Source organism: Sarcophilus harrisii, chromosome 4, assembly GCF_902635505.1.
Source record: "Sarcophilus harrisii chromosome 4, mSarHar1.11, whole genome shotgun sequence".
Taxonomy (NCBI): domain Eukaryota; kingdom Metazoa; phylum Chordata; class Mammalia; order Dasyuromorphia; family Dasyuridae; genus Sarcophilus; species Sarcophilus harrisii.
This window is the reverse complement of record NC_045429.1, coordinates 24,880,454-24,898,864: the sequence shown is the minus strand read 5'-3', so window position 1 is coordinate 24,898,864 and position 18,411 is coordinate 24,880,454. Positions and strand designations below refer to the sequence as shown.

General features: G+C 36.0%; 1 protein-coding gene and 1 long non-coding RNA gene across 3 annotated transcripts in view; one reads left to right on the top strand and one right to left on the bottom strand.

The window, feature by feature from the left end:
- RNF11 (ring finger protein 11) overlaps window positions 1-17,216 on the top strand; it is a 76,459-nt gene extending 59,243 nt beyond the window's left edge. For both annotated transcript variants that reach the window (XM_031969140.1, XM_031969141.1), the window contains exons 2-3: window positions 11,839-12,008; window positions 14,729-17,216. In XM_031969140.1, the coding sequence (XP_031825000.1) occupies window positions 11,839-12,008; window positions 14,729-14,900 (342 nt within the window). In that variant the 3' untranslated portion in view covers window positions 14,901-17,216. The remainder of the gene's footprint in view (window positions 1-11,838; window positions 12,009-14,728) is intronic.
- LOC116423758 lies at window positions 9,261-18,411 on the bottom strand. Its single transcript, XR_004234283.1, has 3 exons — window positions 18,301-18,411; window positions 13,010-13,073; window positions 9,261-9,636 (listed from the first exon to the last, which is right to left on the bottom strand). It is a non-coding gene; the product is annotated as an uncharacterized LOC116423758 (long non-coding RNA).

The following is an 18,411-nucleotide window of genomic DNA, read 5'->3' as shown; positions in this document are numbered from 1 at the left end:
TGGCACACCCCAATATGGACAGAGTGAGCCTTTATTTGACAGTTTTGCTCTCTGGTGACACTATTTTTAATTGCCTAACCTCAATTCTAGACTTCTTAAGAGATGCCCCAAGGTTGAATGTGCTGCTCCAGAGGACAGTGGATCATTCAAGGTCTTAAAGTAAATGAAAGTTGACCATTTGCTGGGATGTCATAGAGGGGATACTGATTCAAGATTAGCATTAGAAGAGGCTTCAGAGGTCATTACAATTCCTTAATTTTACATATAAAGAAGCTGAGGCCCAGGGAGGTTATGTGACTTGTCCAACCTCATGCTGTCAGCAAGTATCAGTATCAGTGGTGTAATTAGCATCAGAGCTTCTAACTCCAGGGACAGTACTTGGTTCCATTAAATTATATAACCTTCCAGCAGGCCTGGACAAGATGATCCTTTCTAATTCAAAATAGATAATCTGTTTTCACTATCTTGTTTCAAGGCTAAATCTCTAGCTCTTTACCCAATGAGAAAATAAAACACAACAACAAACCATCTTGATGCTTTGGCTTCTGGGCCTCAGATAGCCTCTCACTACTGAGCAAAGATAAATTACCTGGTCTCTTTTCCTAACTTCTTCCACTTCACACCGCCAAAGATCATGTTCATCCTGATTCTTCCACCTGCACTGATGGAATACAGTGGTGGATGTAACACACACAAGTCTTAATTAGTCTGTAATTTTCTAGTTCTGCCCATCATCTGGTTATTTTTTGTTTCTTAATCTCATCTTGATTAAATAGGCCATCTTAGACCTACACACCAAAAAAGACTCACAAAGTCACAATGGTAATGGAATTTAGGAAAGAAATAATTAGGTATATCATTTTTCTCTTCCTCTTTACCTTCCCCTATGGAGGAGGGGAGCCTTGTAACATCTATGCATAGTTTACAAAACAAATTCCCACCTTGACTGAAGAAATTATGATGTATGAATGTAATAGAGTACTATTACAACGCTAGGAAAAGTAACAAAAGAAATTATTTCACAGAAACCTGAGTAAACTTGCTTTAAAAAAAAAAATGAAATAAGCAGAATACAAGGTAGTTTATACAATAACAACACCTCTGTTATTTCTTTCTAAAAGAGAATAAAAAAATAAGTTGTATGATTTGAATCACAATAACACTGGAAGGCAGCAGCCATATCAATTCATACCAAAAAAAGTAATTTCATATTTTTTTTGAAATAAAAATGTTCATCCTTTTTTTTGTCTAATGTCTATTAATGCTGCTGTTCTTTCAAGGTATTCTTAAATTCTAGTCTTTCTAGTGTTAAATATTTGTTGAATTGTTGAGTTTTGGATGATGTAATATTCAGTAGAATGCAAGCTTTCTAAGAATGGGCTATATTATTTCCTTGACATGTAGTCAATGCTTATTATTAAAGGCTCTTATATTATATTTATTATATTATATTAAAGGCTCATATTATTAAAGACTCTTATTAAAGAGCCTGTTTGAATGATTTCTTCTATCCAAATATTCTCTCCCATGATATATTGCAGCCAGTCTGTACAATTCTTTGCCTCCTCCTCCGAGTCCCTAGAAAACATGTTGTGGACTATGCTGTAGACTTGCAGCTGATTTCCTGATACTTCATAGATAATCAGGGAAACAGGCAAGCTATCTGCCACATATCTCTCAAACTTGGTACTTGGCCAGCCTACCTTCTTTCCAGTTGTGCATCTCTCCAAGGACTTCCTTTACATTGCTTTTGTATATTTTTAGTTGATGTTTATACCTCCCATCTACCTTTCCATTGCTCTGTCAGTGACCCTCGGTTTTAATTACTTAGAGACTTTGATATTCCATGACTCATAGCCATATAGCCTCACTGTAAGAATATTGAATTTGTTTTTTTTTTTTGCTATTATTGCTGTTTTTATAAAGATAGATTTTCTTTTTCAGGAAGAAATTTGGAATCATTTAAAGCTTGGTTCAGTCAACATAATTTCAGTCCAAAACAATAATAGCATTTATATAGCACTTGAAAATTTTTACATTGCTTTGCATATGTTAAAAATTTATTTTAGTTACAAACCTATGAGGTAGCTGTTATCCTCATTTTACAGATGAGGAAACTGAGGTTGTTGATAGGGGTTGTGACTTGCTCAGGATCAATATAATTTAACATATTTAAGATGTATTAGACTACCTGCCATTTAGGGAAGGGGGTGAGGGGAAGGAAGGGAAAATTTGGAACAGAAGGTTTTGCAAGAGTCATTGTTTAAAAAAATTACCCATGCATATGTTTTGTTGTAAATAAAAAAATATAATAATAATAATAAAAAGAAAAGAAAAGATCACTTGTTCAGGAGTTGAGGCAGAATTCAAATTCAGGTCTTCCTTACTACAAGTCCATCACTCTACCCACTGTGCCTCCTACAAGTCTACAGCTAGTGTCTGTAATACCTTTTCATTGTTGGTAAATTTCTCTTCAGTTTATAACTCAGAAGGTCTTCCATGACTATCTGAATCCTCAACCTCTAGTCACAAGGGCAATAACTTAGCTATAACATTCCTGGGTATCTGCACTTTGGAGTTTCTTTCTAGAATCATTCAGTAGATTCTGTCTTCACTTTATCCTGACATTTTAATAAATCTGACTATTTTTCATTTATTATTTCTTGAAATACAGTATTCATGGTTTGGGGGGGGTGGTATTAAGTGTCTGAGGCCAGGCCTTGAAATTTTCAAGGAATCTGAAAATTCCTAAATTTCTCTCCATCTATTTTCCAGGTTATATATTATCAAATACCTTACATTTTCTTTCTTCTCTCCCCCAACCAATCTTTTAGTTTAATTTTAATATTTCTTGATGTTTGTTTATGGAGTCATTTGGTTTTTATAATTTTCAAGATTTCATTATTTGGCTTAAGTTTACTACTTTCTCTCTAAGCCTATTTTTCCAGCTTTTTTTCTTTAAGTTTCGGCTTTCAGTTTCAATTATTGGATTTTTGATCAGTCCAGCTTTTTTCAAATTCTACATTGTTGGAATCCTTACAAAGGGTTAACTCATTAGAGTTGATAGAGACAACAATTATCTAATTTAGCATGGTTCAGTATGATTGATCTGATCCTACGAGGAGATGTTATGGGCCAGAACTTGAAACAAGGTACTAAGTGGAATTGAAGAGACAAAGTTTAAATCTAGTTTAGCATTGATTTAATCCTACTACAAATAATGGTTTCCCAGTGATAAAATGATTGGTATGTACTCAGTGAACAGCATATAAGCAAGAAGCTCTCAGGGCCAGACACAGAGCACTCTGGGAGGAAGCCCACAAGCCCACTCTCCGAGGTGGAGTCAGATTCATTCCATCTTCCACCTTTGTGCTGGCTGAAGGCTGAAGAAAGCAGAGGCAGAAGCAAATGACAAGCTGTAAGAGCTCTTGGAATCAAGGAAGGAGAAAATAAACATTTGGATTTTAACAGCTGGCTGTATTTGAAGTGATTATTACTCTGAACTGAAACTAAGGCTGCCTCCAGAACACCTCCCCAAGAAACCTGCTCCCCCAGAAAACGATTATTATATTTTAGAAAAAAGAAGAGATCACTACACTGAATCTCTTTACAATAACTCTTATAGTGATCAGTGTCTTATTCAATTGCTCATCTCTCAGGTCTGAGTTCCTAAATTGGAACTTTGTTCTAAAGCCAGGCTCTTTGTATTCCTGTATTTTTAGGTAGTTATCTGCCTTATTGATCTCAACCAGGGCCACTTGTATCTTTTTATGCATGGTGTAGGTAGCCACAATATTTTGTTGCCTCATTTGATAGAGATAAGCAGATAAAATTATCTCTATTGCATCTTTTAAGGAATCTTATATGATTTTTTATTATATACATGATTGTCATTGTTGAAGGGAAGCCTATAATGTTGCTCTACCAAATAATAAAGTAGTCACTTAATAAATGTACGTTAATTGAATTCAAATAAAACTAATTTAAGTTCTAGATACAGTCTATAATTTATATCAAGACAACTTGATAGTTATTATGTTTTGTGACTTTTTGCTGATTATTTTTAATTCACCGTTTCCCTCCAAAATACAAATGAAAAAAACCTGAATACTTTCTTTTTGGGTCTCCTGATTATAATCTAGATCCCAAGGCAAGGGAAAGCACAAGGAACTGAGTTAGGAATTCTAACCCCAGATTTTCTGTTATCCTAGAAGACAGACAGACAATGTAGATTCCAAATGGAAGAGAAATTTCTTAAAAGTGAAAAGTCCTATATAGTTCTTTATTTGCATCAAGCCTGGGAATATTGGACTGTTTTTATAAAGATATACTTGTTTCAAGAAGAAATTTGGAATCATTTAAAACTTGATTCAATTAGCATAACATCAAAGCATTTTTCATGACCCTTAACTTTTCCCTGAAACAAAATTGAATCTTTAATACATTCTCCCCCCACCCCCCCCATTAAATCCAATGAATGACGACTGTGAATTTCTATGAATCTAAGCAATCAAAGTTTCATGTCACTCAAAGGGCAGAAACATGATAGGCATAAAATAAATTGTAGTTTATTATGAATGGTGATTTCACATGGACGAGACAGCATTTGTTTTTTAAAGTAGAATTGTTATTTGTATTATATTTGCTTGGCCTATCCATGAGTAGTTGACATTTTCCCAATTGTTTAGATCAGACTTTATTTGTATGAGAAGTGTTTTGTAATTGTGTTCATACAGTTCCTGAGTTTGTCTTGGCTGGCACATAGACACCGAAATATTTTCTTTTGGCTATAGTTATTTTAAATGGAATTTCTGTTTCTATGTCTTGCTGCTGTACTTTGTCAATAATATATAGAACTGCTGATGATTTGTGTGCATTTATTTTATATCTTACAACTTTGCTAAAGCTGTTGATTGTTTCAAGTAAGTTTTGGATGATTCTTTATCATCAGCAAAGATGATATATCTCCCCATTGCCGAGTGTAATTCCTTTAATGTCATTTTCTTATTGCTAAAGCCAACATTGAATAATAGCAGTGATGATGGGCATCCTTATTTCATCCCTGATGTTAATTGTGAATGCATCTAGCTTCTCATTACAAATAATGCTTGCTCATAGTTTTATATAGATGCTGCTTATCATTTTACAGAAAACTTCATTTAGTTCTATTGCTCTCTAGTGTTTTTTTGTTTGTTTTTTGTTGTTTTGTTTTTGTTTTTGTTTTTTGCTGAATCAATTAGGGTTAAATTACTTGACCAGGATCATATAGCTAGGAAGTGTTAAGTGTCTGAGACCAGATTCAGGTCCTCCTGACTTTAGAGCTGGTGCTCTATCTACTGTGCCACCCAGCTGCCCTTGCTCTCTAGTGTTTTTAATAGACATGGGTGCTGTATTTTGTGAAAAGCTTTTTTCTGCATCTAGATTGAGATTATCAAGTGATTTGTTAGCTTTATTGTTGATATGGTCAATTATGGTAATAGTGTTCCTGATGTTGAACCAACCAGCATTCCTGTATAAATCCCAGTTGATCATAGTGTATTATTCTACTGATAAGTTGCTAATATTTTATTTAAAATTTTTGCATCAATATTCATTAGGGATATTGGTCTGTAATTTTCGTTATTTTGGCTCTTCCTGGTTTAGGTATCAAAGGAATTTGGCAGGACTCCCTTTTTACCTGATTTTCCAGATAATTTACATAATAGCAGAATTAATTATTCTTTAAATGTTTGGTAGAATTCACTTGTAAATCCATCTGGCCCTGGAAATTTTTTCTTAGATATTTTCTTGGTGGCTTGTTCAAATTTTTTTTTTTTTAATGTACTTAAATAGTTGCATAACCAGAAAAGAAGATAAATTGGTCATGTGGTAAGAGTAAGAAATAAAAGTTCAAAAACCACTTGCTGTCTTGGCCAATCTACAGTGTCAAGAGATTGAGATGAATATTGCACGTATACTCCCCTGCAGAGGATTTTTAAGGAAGATATAGAAAAGTAATGCACAAGATAAGAAGGCCATAAGCGCCTTATGATCTGCACCAGTAGATGGAGTGCTGTATCTATGAAACTGTGAGTCCATTGAACTACAAAAAAGTGGTATCAGGGAATTTTAAGAGTTTGAAGGGACCTCAGTGGTCATCTGGACCAAGTTCTGGAAAAAATTATTACTATAAAATGCCTGACAAATCATCCAGACACAAGACTTCCAAGTATGGAGAATCCCATATTCTACTTTTAGAAAGCTCTCCATAGGAAATACTTCCTGACATCTAGCTTCAATTTGTCTCTTTTCAACTTCTGTGCATTGCTCCAGCCTGTAATCTGCCCTTCACATGCTTACGTACAGTTATCATGTTCTCCTAAAGCCTTTTTTTTTCTGAGGCAATTGGGGTTCAGTGACTTGCTCAGGGTCACACAGCTAGGAAGTATTAAGTGTCTGAGGCTGGATTTGAAATCAGGTCCTCCCGACTTCAGGGCCAGTGCTTTATCCACTAAAGCCCTCAGATCTTTTCAGATGAGCTGCTGTCCGAATAAGCTGCTATCCCCTCTTCTATTTCTGAAATTGAGTTTTTTGAACCTAAATTTAGGACTTTTCATTTAACATCTATTGAATTTCATCTTAGTGGTTTCAAGCTAGTTAGAATGTCATTATCTTTCTGGATCCTCCTTACTTTGTCATTCACTGCTTTTGCAGTGCATTGGTTACTTATAGGTTTGTTGAACATGCCTTCTATGCTTTTTTCAAAGTCCTTGATAAAAATGTGAGGTATGACAGGGCCAAGTACAGATCTCTGCTGTGCTCCATTTCTTGTTGTTCTGTCATATCCAAGTCTTCGTGACTCCATTTGGGGTTTTCTTGGCAAAGATTTTTGAGTAGTTTGTTATTTCCTTCTTCAGTTACATTGAAGAAACTGAGGCAAACAGACATAAAGTGATTTGCCCAGGGTAGCACAATAGTGAGAACAGTTTTGAACCATGAAGATGAGTCTTCCTGAATCCAGGTCCAGCATTCTATCTACTGTAAGTTTTCAACTAAATTGACACTGAACCAGCAGTAGTAATCTTTGAGTCTGACCCTTTATTAAGGACTGTTTGTATTGTTTTCTGGTTCACATCTGTTCATCTTTTCCACAAAAATACCCAAAAATCTTTAGATAATTCCCTTTATTCTTCCTCATTGGAATTTTTCTTGTATCTTTAGAATTTCATTCTTGAGAATTATTCCCATCCCTCCTAAACTTTCCTCATAGAATTTTTATCCATGCTCTCCTACCAGTACTACTTCTGGATCTTTTAAAATCTGGTTTTCCACCATCATGGGCTCATGTAAGATTTTATCTAACTTTAATCTATCACAGTTCTAAGGAGTGGTCGTGTCCAAGTTTCCCATCATTTCCATCCCAGCAACCATCTCCTCCTTGTTAGTTAGAATCAGATCCAATATAGAATTTCTCTTTGACAGATTATAACAGAAATAACAATAATAATAATAGTTGTCATCCTGTGGCAAGTCACTTTTGGCAGAGAGAGAATGTAAATGTGTCTTCTGCACAAAATAGAAAACAAATTGTCAGTATGTCATATCTGACACTGATTTTGGTATTCTGTACAATACTACTTACTGCACATTTCTAATGCAGAGAGAGATTTAAACTCTTTAACTTTGCTGAAGTTTGTTAGACTAGTAATCCTGGAATATAATGTGGCTAGGAGTAGCCAACTCTTCTTCAGAAGGTACAGGGCTGGTAAAGGACATTGGAGCCTATCTATTGAGAAGATACCTTTGTTCTGTCTCTCTTTACTTCCAACCTGAGTCCCTCCTACAAGAACTGTTTTATTTATTAGATTGGACACCTAAACACTGGAAAATCAGTTAGAATGGCACAGAGGCTGAGGGAGAAACTATGGGCAGCAAGCCTTTTCTTCTTTCTGGATCACAATTTATTCCCCTCTGGGATGAAGGTTTGAATTAGAATACCTTAAAGTTACCTTCCAGCTCAAAGTCTATGATCAAATAAGGAAATAGTGAAATAGTGCTCTATGCCAGCAGTGGAGTTAGAAACACAATTTCTTCATGTTCGATTCCGAAGATAATAAGAGACCCAATAGAGTTTATTGAGTGAGAGTGAATGTTGTGGGGAAAGGAGAGTGTTTGAAATGGTCAGATTTATACTTTAGTAAAATAACTTTGGCTGCATTGTGTGGGGTATGAATTGGAATGGGAAGAAGCTTAAGATTCAGAGAAACCAATTAGAAGGTTATTGTAATAGTCCTGGGACAAAACGTCACTAAACTCTGCATACCTTTTGATGCAGCAATACTATTACTACTAAGCTGGGTGTACCCCAAAGTGTTAAAGAAAGAAGAAAAATACCCATATAAACAAAAATATTTGTAGCAGATTTTTAAAATCTTATTTTAACAAAGAACTAGAAACTAAAGGGTGCCCCTCAATTGGAAAATAGCTGAGTATGAATTTAATGGAATATTATTATACTGTAAGAAATTATGAAAGGGATAGCTACAGAGAAACCTAGAATTTTAAAAATTAATGCAGAATGAAGTGAGGAGAAACAGGGGAACAATTTATACAATAACAACATTGCAAAGAAAACTTTTTTTCAAGTGTAGAACTTTATCAATGCAGTGAACAGTTACAATTCCAGAAGATCCATGATGATGCTTCTTGTCTCCTGAAGAAAGTGATAGGCTAGGTTGCAACATGACACATACATTTTCAAACATTGATAATATGGGAATTTGTTTTGCTTGACTTTGTTTTTTTCTCTTTTTTCCCCTCCTGGGAGTGGGAAGAAGACGGCAGGTAGAAAAATGGAGAGAGGTTGGTTAGTAGCAATAGTGTTGCCAGAAAAGAATCACTGAAGCATTTTTTAAAAGACAAAGGAGTAGTTTGTATTACTACAGATACTCAGTTTGGGGATAAAGTGAGAACAGAAGGAAGTCCAGAAAAACACAAAGTAGGATTGCCTTGAATTACATGTTGAATTTATTACATACTTAAAAGAAGAAGCAAGTTATACATAGTAATTCAGTTTCTTGTAAAATCCTTTTTTTCCTGACTTAACTTTGTTCATGAAAATGCATGTTTTATTTGATGATTGTTGTTAAGTTCAAAATTTCATTTAAAAATTAAAAACAAAAATAGTGTGGAGAGAAGCAATCCTGGGGGTTTGTTGTATGAGTGGGAACAAAAGGACTTAATAAAAAGAAATGTAGAGGTAGAAATGATTTGGCAGTTGATTTAATGTGTAAGGTGAGTGTTAATAAGAATCCAGTGTTGACACAAGAGGTTGGGGACTGGAGTCCTTAACATTAATAGGGATGCTTGGAAGAGGAGAGGGTTTTGAGGAAAAGGTAATAATGAATTCCATTAATGATATTGAGGAGATAGAAAGAATGAAGATAGTGGGAGATTTAAGCTCACTGCCCTAGGGCCTAAAAAGAGGAGGGGAGAGGGAAGTGGTGGTGATGGAGAATGGAACAACTTGGGCTCTCTCCAGATTTGTGGTACTTCTTCCACTGTTCTTCCATCAAGTATCTGGGATCCTTCTTGGCTTCTTCAGGTGACTATTCTCTTAACTCTTTTTTTGAATTCCAAAGTTTCTTTCTCTTACCCCTAGAAAAGATAAGCAGTATATTAGTTATACCTGTGAAGTCATACAAAACACACTTCTATATTTAGTCATATTTTTTAAACAAGAAAAATTGGAAAAGAAAATTATACTTTGCACTCGGCTCATTTCTTCTCTCTCTGGAGGTGGATATCAATTTTTCATTTCAAGTCCTTTGGAATTGTCTTCCATCATTGATAAACCAAATCTATCACAGTGGATTTTCATTACAACGTTTGTTATTAAGCACAATTATCCCCTGGTTCTTCTGACTTCACTTTGCATCATCCTGAAGTGTTTTTCTGAAAAACACCCTCTTCTTCATTTCCCCACAGTACAGTATTATTACTCCATCCAAGGCCTACATTCTATCCACCTAGCTATCTAAATTTATGAAAGCATTTAGAAATTTCTAGCACAGTTTTTTTGTGAATAAGTTAGAAATATAGGTTATAAAAATAGGACATGGGGCAGCTAAGTGGCACAGTGGGTAGAGCACAAGCCCTGAAATCTGTAGGACCTGAGTTCAAATTTGGCCTCAGACACTTAACACTTCATAGCTCTGTGATCCTGGGGAAGTCACTTAACTTCAGTTGCCTCAGGAAAACAAGAACAAAAAACCTGGATGGCATTCTTGAGATGACACAAAGAGAAGGACTTGCAACATGTTGCATGATAGGGTCGTGTTAGGTAAAGATGTTGTATATTTTTCACATATATCTCTCTCTTCGAACTTGAGGTCTTATATACACAATGTCAGCCTCACAATTGCAAAATGGGAGGTGTGGTTAGATTTTGGGTTTGGGGTCTTGGGATTTTATGGAAACTAAAAGAGATAGTAAAATACTAAAATTGCATTAGGACAGCCATAATGACTAGAACTGAAAAGGACATTGAATATGAATACCAATTCACCGTGATCTCTTCTGCCCTTATCTAAAATGTGGGGCACATTTTAGGAAGGACATTGGTTGCCTAGAGGACACTCACAGACTGATAAAGGCTCTCAGGGTCATAGCTTAAAATAGCAGCTTTCTTGTATTCAGAAGTCTATTCTGTGATTTGTTCTGCATGACCCCTGAGGGAAAAATCAGGGACTATGGGTTTAGAAGCTACCGAGAGACCAATTTGGGCTTGATTTCAAGGAGTGCTTCCAAAAAATTAGCCTATCCCAACTAGGCAACTGGGGGGCTGGGTGATAGAGCACCAGTTGTGGAGTCAGGAACACTCATCTTCCTGAATTCAAATCTAGACACTAGCTGTAGGACTCTGAGAAGGTCTCTTCACTCTTGTTTGCCTCAGTTTTTTTTAATCTGTAAAATGAGCTGGAGAAAGAAATGGTGAACCCCTCCAGTACTTTTGCCAAGAAAACCCCAAATGGGGTCACAAGTAGAATGATTAAAAATGACTCAACCACAATCCCAAAGTAGAATGGGCTTCCTCTCGAATTCCTGCTTTCTCTCCTCCCTCCTCTCCCCCCTTAGGGATATCATCCTTCCTCTCCCCCTCAGTGTTGTCCAGAGAATTCCTATTGAGCCATAGCTGAACACCTAGGCAGCCAGAACCTTCAGTGGCCTCTTCCTCTGCCTCATACACTGCAGCCTACTCTGTTCCTGGAGTTTTCCCCTTTATGCATTTATTTACTTATTCATTCCTTCGTTTATTTATTTTACAAAACATCGTATACACCACGTTTGAAGATTTATGTGTAGGCCACTTTTTGGTGGTTTGTAGATAGAACTACTCATGCTTTTCCTACTGCCCTTTTAGTTGTTGGGGATTGTAACTCTTCTGAGAGGGCTGTGTTTCTTTTGTACACAGGGTAACATCAGCAGAAGGATTTCAGTGGTAGACATGATGGGCTTTTCCAAATCCTAACCCTTGAGAATTTGAAGAATATCAAATTAACATATTTGAATGTAGACCTGTTAATACTTTCATGTAAGCTCCAGGTAGTGATTCATTTTTACCATTGATTTATTTGAGCACCAGCATTGAATGGCTAAGTAAAATAAATGGTTCTAACTTCAGTAGAAATTTTTGTCAGTTTTTGTTAGGAGTTTGTTTTCTGCTTTACAAGTAGGTCACAATCATATCCAGAAAATCATTTCTTGGCTTTCAGGTTTAGGTTGGAGGGTAGAGTTAATACATCAGCAAAAATGACTTGTCACAGGCAAATGACTAAACCTTTTCCTTTTTAAATCCAGGAACAAGTCCCTGTCCCAGTTTATCATCCAACTCCAAGCCAAACTCGGTTGGCAACACAGCTGACTGAAGAAGAGCAAATCCGAATAGCCCAGAGGATAGGTCTGATCCAGCATCTGCCTAAAGGAGTGTATGACCCTGGGAGAGATGGGTCAGAAAAAAAGATCCGGGAGTGAGTGGTGGTTTTTTTGTTTGTTTTTCTAATGTGAATGAATGGGGGAAAGTCTCTTGAGCTTTTGGTTTCCAGGAACTGTCCAGCTTGTTATACAGACTTTCAGCCATGTTTTGGAAAGTCAGGTATGGATTGTCACACTAAAAGATGTTTCATGTATAAGGATATATAGATTATAGATCCTTCATAATTGAAATTTATGTAGCATTTTACATGGGTCCCATTTAAACTTCAGAACAAGGATCCATGGGTATTATCTCCATTTTATAGGTCAGAATGTTGAGGCTTAGGGAGCTTCAATGATTTGATCAAGTATTAGAGGTTGGATTTGAACCTGGGTTTTCCTGACACATTTAAAATTATCCATTATGGCATTCCTCACAAACCTTATCTTTTTGAAGACAAGACAGAAAAGTATGTAGTCTCCCACCCTTGTGCTTTTGTGCTGGTTATCCTCCTCCTTACATGTACTTCTTCCTCATGTCATCAGGACCATCCAACTTCTAGTGTTCCTCCTTCCTTAATTATTTTTTATTTAATAGATAAAAAACTATCCATGTAGATAGATTGAGAGTGTATACACATACATGCGTATACATGTGCTCCTTCTGAGAATGTAAGACCCTTGAGAGTAGAGATGGTTTCATTATTTGTATTTGTATACTCTAGTATACAAAGTGTTTAGTACATATGAGGTGTTTAATAAATACTTGTTGACAAATAGAACTTTGTCACTGACATATTATTAATTCTTTTTAATTAATAGAGACACTGACTCATTAATTCTTTTTGCTGTGAGAGAATTGGCTATTAGAGTTTTTGTGGAAGGAATGAGAAGGGTAGTATTGACAAAGAGGAAAAAGGTAACTCGAGTTATTTTCAGGTTAAAAAATGGGATCGAGGCTAATTTCTTTTGAAATTTAGCCTGCTTGTAATGGCATTACAGTTACAATAAAACTTTGCCTCCTAAGGGAAAAAAAAGAAATAGGATTGGAACTTACCATATCATCCTGGACTCCTTAAAGAAAAGGGCTTTCTGAATGAGAGATCTTCAATTCAATGAACCTTTATCCATAAAAAATGTATAGACAAGAACAAATCATTGATAAATTATATTTGCTTGTGGGTTTTTGTTCTTCAGATTGATTTAAAAAAGAAAATGAATCACTATATCCTCTAAAGATGCTTTTGCTATACACTAGGATCCCTTATGAGCGATCCATTACATTGACTTATAGATTGAGAACAGATTTAGCAGCAGAGGCCTAATGTCATTGGCTTCTGTAGTTGAAGATTGGTCTGTATACTTCAGCCACTTGAAACCAATATTTTAAAAAATAGACTGACACTATAGGACTGTCAGGCCAGAAATAGACCAGCTAGTCCATGTGTCCTCCTGCAGAGTAGCCCAACCCTTTTGTCCATTTGTTTATCCAGGGACTTTTAGATATCTCAGAGAAAGTTCTCTTCTTCCTCACATACTCTGTGGATTTAAGGCTGCTTCATTAATCAGGTCTAAAAAGTAGAGACTGAGAAGGTTAGTGGGGCTTTACAGATTTAATTCATAAAGTACCCCATCTGTTTTTACAGATAGTTTTTTTTTTTTTTTTTTTTTTTTTTTTTTTTTTAATGATCCTTAGCAACTGAGTAAAATTTAAGTTTCTTTCAGTCCGGCCTTTACGTTTTGCCTTAGGTTCAATACAGTAGGCTAAATAATAGTAAGAAACAGCTTTCTCATATTTTAAGGAGGAAGGAAGAAGGGAGCAAACATTTATACAGAACCTACCACATACTAGGCATTGTGCTGTCTCGTTTTATTGATAATTTAAGATTCATGAAGCACATTTATAGATTTATCTCATTGGATTCTCATATGAACTCTGAAGTTAGCACCAACAATGATATTATATCTCTTAATTATAAATCAAAGACAGGAAACAACTTCCTTGTGGTCACAGCTAATAAATTTTAGAGGCAAATTTGAATTCTGGCCTCTATTGATTTTATTTAGTCCTCTTTATGGTGTAGTTTAGTTATCTTATAAAAGTTAATTTACTAGTAAATGTTGTGATTAAATTAAATTGAATCACTGAATTAAGATTTTTTTTACTATCTCATAGAGTTCTCTGTTCTTTTTTCATCTTTAGCTGGTTAATTTCATCTTTTTTTTAAGATTTCTTTCTGACACCTTGAACGACAAATTGGCTGAAAAAATGTAATGTGTTGACATCAGAAAAATAACTTGATATGTAATCATTCAGTGATCCACAGACAGAGGGAATGACATTTTGACTTAAGAAACTTTAGATCTGGAAGGATCCTCTTAGAAATAAGAAAATTAAGGTCCCCCAATAGGTGCTAGCCAACAGGTCCTCCCATAGGAGAGAGATTAGGTTTGTTCCTTTGAACCAGGAATAAGGATGAATTGATATTGCAGAAGGGCAAATTTGGCTCAATTGTAAATAATAATTGCTAGAGCTGTCCAAAAATGAGATGGGCTGTTTTACAAGGCAGTGGGTTTCCTAGAACAAAAGCTCATTTATATAGAATTTTAAAGCCTTGATCCCATGATCTCATTTGACTGTCATGGTTCCTCTGTGAAATAGGTGTCATATAGACTATTTTAGACAGGATTCTGTAGCTAACTTTTGCCATTTCAGGTGGCTGCAGCCCCAGGCAGAGCCCTCTCCATTAGCCTCTTTCTTCGTTCTTTCTCCTAGGTGTGTGATCTGTATGATGGACTTTGTTTACGGAGACCCGATCCGGTTTCTGCCGTGCATGCACATTTATCACCTGGACTGTATAGACAACTGGCTCATGAGGTCCTTCACGTGCCCGTCCTGCATGGAGCCGGTGGACGCAGCGCTGCTCTCCTCCTATGAGACTAACTGAGCCTCGGGTCTCTCTTCTGATCAGTGCTTTGGATGGTTTTGCTCTTTTGTCACTGAGCCCACAGAGCCAGGGAGCAGGAATTAAGATCATGCACAAAAGTCATTTCCTAGAAATTCCTGAATGGCTGCAGAGGTTGGAAACAGTCCATGATATTTTAGAGTCCAGAGGAACAAGTAGGAAGGTATTTTTACATAAAGCCTTGACCCAATGTTTAAACTATAATTGTACTTAGTCTTGTTATTATTCCAGTGCATAGGAATTGTGTAAAGTGTTACAGCAGCTGTAGATGTTTAAATTGTGTGTATTGAAGATTTTCTTAGGAGCAAGGTAGGGGTTATTTTTCCTAAATGAAATAACTTTCATTCCCTCTCTCCCCATTCTTTTCACAAGTTGCTAGCATTTGGGTCAAGGTTTTCTTAAAAGCTACATTTTATAACACTGGCACAAAGAAGTAGTTTTAAGCTTGTTTGCACAGTTCTTTTTTCCATTGGAGATGGAATCCATTGCCTTAGGTCTTTTTAAATAGTGTATTGTTATTGTTGGGGCTGCCTCTATGCTTGAAAACCAGTTTATTTATAACCTGTTCAAAGTGCTATGTTCTGTTTGCAGTTAGGATTATGCAGAATTTAAAGTGATCTCCTAGCTCTTAAGCAAACTGAGATGCACTATCCCTTTTCTATTTTTTGAAAAAAGAAAGTGACTTAATATGAGAATAGACATCAACCCAAGGAAAATGATTTTAATATTTACTCAGTCCAGGGTTTTGCTTAATTTGTTTGACTCTGCATGGTAAGAATTAAAATTTTGAGCAGACTTAAAACATTAAGGCTTTTGAGCTCAAATTAGGCCACTGTGCTATAGAACATGAAGAGAGACCCCATAGGGATAATGAGTATTACAAGAAAAAAGATTCCCACTTGTGACTTGGGTCATTTCTTCCTCCCTTTCCCATAAAGACTTATTATAAGTCTTGGACCTTAGCAAAAGGATACTGCATCTCGAATTACTGTAGTTCTGAGGTTATTGAAGTTAAATAAACCGAATCTCGATCTCTGTTTGGAAGGTATCTGTTTAGTCCTGCTGGCTGATCAAGCAAGTAGGTGGAAATAATAAGGTAGATGTTTCTCATGTTTTTTTTTTTGCACACCAATGCCGAGTTTGTATAACCACATGACTTCATAGTTGTGATCTCAAGAAAGAAGGAATTTCTCCTTCATCTGTTTCTTGCAGCTGATGTAACAATGCAAGAAATCTCTTAAGCTTCTGAAGTGTTTCTAGTAGAGACAGTCTTGTAAAGATGTGGTCGTCATCTTTTTCTCCAGTTAGCATGTGTTTGTTTTTCCTTATTGTACTCTACTGTGACTTTTAGATGTTCGGCTCCACACTGGCCCTGCAGTTACCCATCCTAGATGAGCAGAAAGAGATGCAGTCTCAACTTAACCCAAAGGAATCAGGAAGTGTTTCTGACTTTTTGTTTGAAATTGAGTCCTTTACCTAACATTTTTATATTGTCAAACACACAGACTTGAAGGAGCCTCTGTGCTTAGATTCTAGAAAGGTGAAATATATCATAAGTACTTTTTTAAAACGTTTGTCTTTTGAATGCAGGAGGGTCTCTACATGATTATTTTTTTCCCCTATTAATCCATAATGGAAAGATATAAAGTGAATTTGAGAAAAGTTTAAAGGAAATTCTAGTATCAGGTCCATTTAAATTGTTAGCCGTGTCTCTTGGTCGAATTTTTTATTTATTAATTCAAATACACCCAATTATATAAAGCAAATCTGAGAAGAAACAGCTGAAGTTGTGCAATATTTTCAGTGATGATACTTTTTTTATCATTGTGTGTTTTTCTATATAAACGTGATGCCCATGTCATTAAGTATTAATAGCCAGACTTTCTTTTTCTTGATTGTTAAAATTGGCCAAAAAAAAAAAAAAAATGAACTTTCATTTTTTTAAACGTTTTTTATGTTGCTCTTAGTCTTTATTTATTCTAAGGCTTGATTAGGAAAAGTTTGGAAGTCCTGTTGAAGTGACTGGTTCCTGAGTTGAATGCTTTTTTTTTTTTTTTTTTTTTTTTTTTTTTAGGCACTTTGTATTGTTAAACTTTATTTTGGTCTCCTTATACCATGTTAAGAATCATAAACCTCTGCTTTTACTAAGTTGTTAAATAAAGTCATAATAGTTATAAAGGGCTAAAGTTAGAATTGATTCCATAAGAATATCCCCTTACCCCTCAAAAAAAAAGCAACCCTTCAATTTCAAACAGTGGTATGTAAAATTAACAAATAAATTAATTGCTTTCAAAATCCTAGGTGAAATGCTGTTGTATGGTAGCCACATTTATGTGGCATGGATTATAGGGGGCCATTGGATGTCTCAAGAACCTATAGGTAGGTTTAGATTTCTGTAGCCAAGTCATCTTTGATGTATGTCAACCCATGGTAAAATACAATTAGATCTAATTAGAAAAACCAAGTTAAAATTAACTCCATTGTTGCATTTAAAAGGGGGAGGAGGGAAAAGAGAGAGAGAAAGAGCTTAGTGTAATGTAAAATCAGCAGATACTTGGTCCAGGCCAATAAGCCAGCATTTTCATGAATTGAAACTGAATCAAGAGGGATATGGGGCACAGAGAACTTCTGATCCCTTTCAAATCTGTGACTGAATCAAGAAATGCTTTAGGCACCTAGGATCTGGGCCATATACACCTTCCTGTCTTGTAAATAAATCTGGTTTTTTACAAGCTAGACGATGGGAATTGTGGAAATCATGTGATCTCTTCACACTCATTTTATAGAAAAGGAATTTCAGATCCAGCAGAATGAATTGCCCAGGGACTCATAGTTAGCTATTGTTTGAACTGGGGCTAGAATTTAAATGACTCAAATGTTCTTACATAATAGTGCCATTTATTATATTGCTTACAAATTGCTTTCTTCCTAAGTTTTCTTGTGAGATGGGCTATGGAAATGGCAATACCTCCCACTGATACAGTGCCAACTGTGTGCCTGGAAATGTAGAGATGCACAGACAACAAAATAGTCCCTATGGAGAATAAACTCTAGACAGATAAATCTGCATAAAGTGGGTGAGGAATGGGAGGATTAGAAAAAGCCTCATGGAAGAGGTGACACCTTTGAAGGAAGGGAGGGCACCCCAAGTGGCCCAAATGAGAGAAGCCATTCCAGGTGTCCCTCAGGGATAGCCTATGCAGAGGCAAGGAAGTGGAACAATAATGTGTTAGAATGGTGAAGAGTCCAGAAATGCAGTAACATGAAATCAGCCTAGAAAGCCATGGAAGCCATGGCCACACAAGTAATAAGTGACCAAGCCATGGCCACACAAGTAATAAGTGGGCTTCAATACCTCCGTTCTCTCCACCATATCACTTACCAATGAAGTTTCCAATGGTCATCAGCAACAGGACTTTATACCAGACTTTTCTTTACAAAGGTATCCATACCTGAGAAAAACAGCTCCACACAGCATCTGTGCAAATCCCTG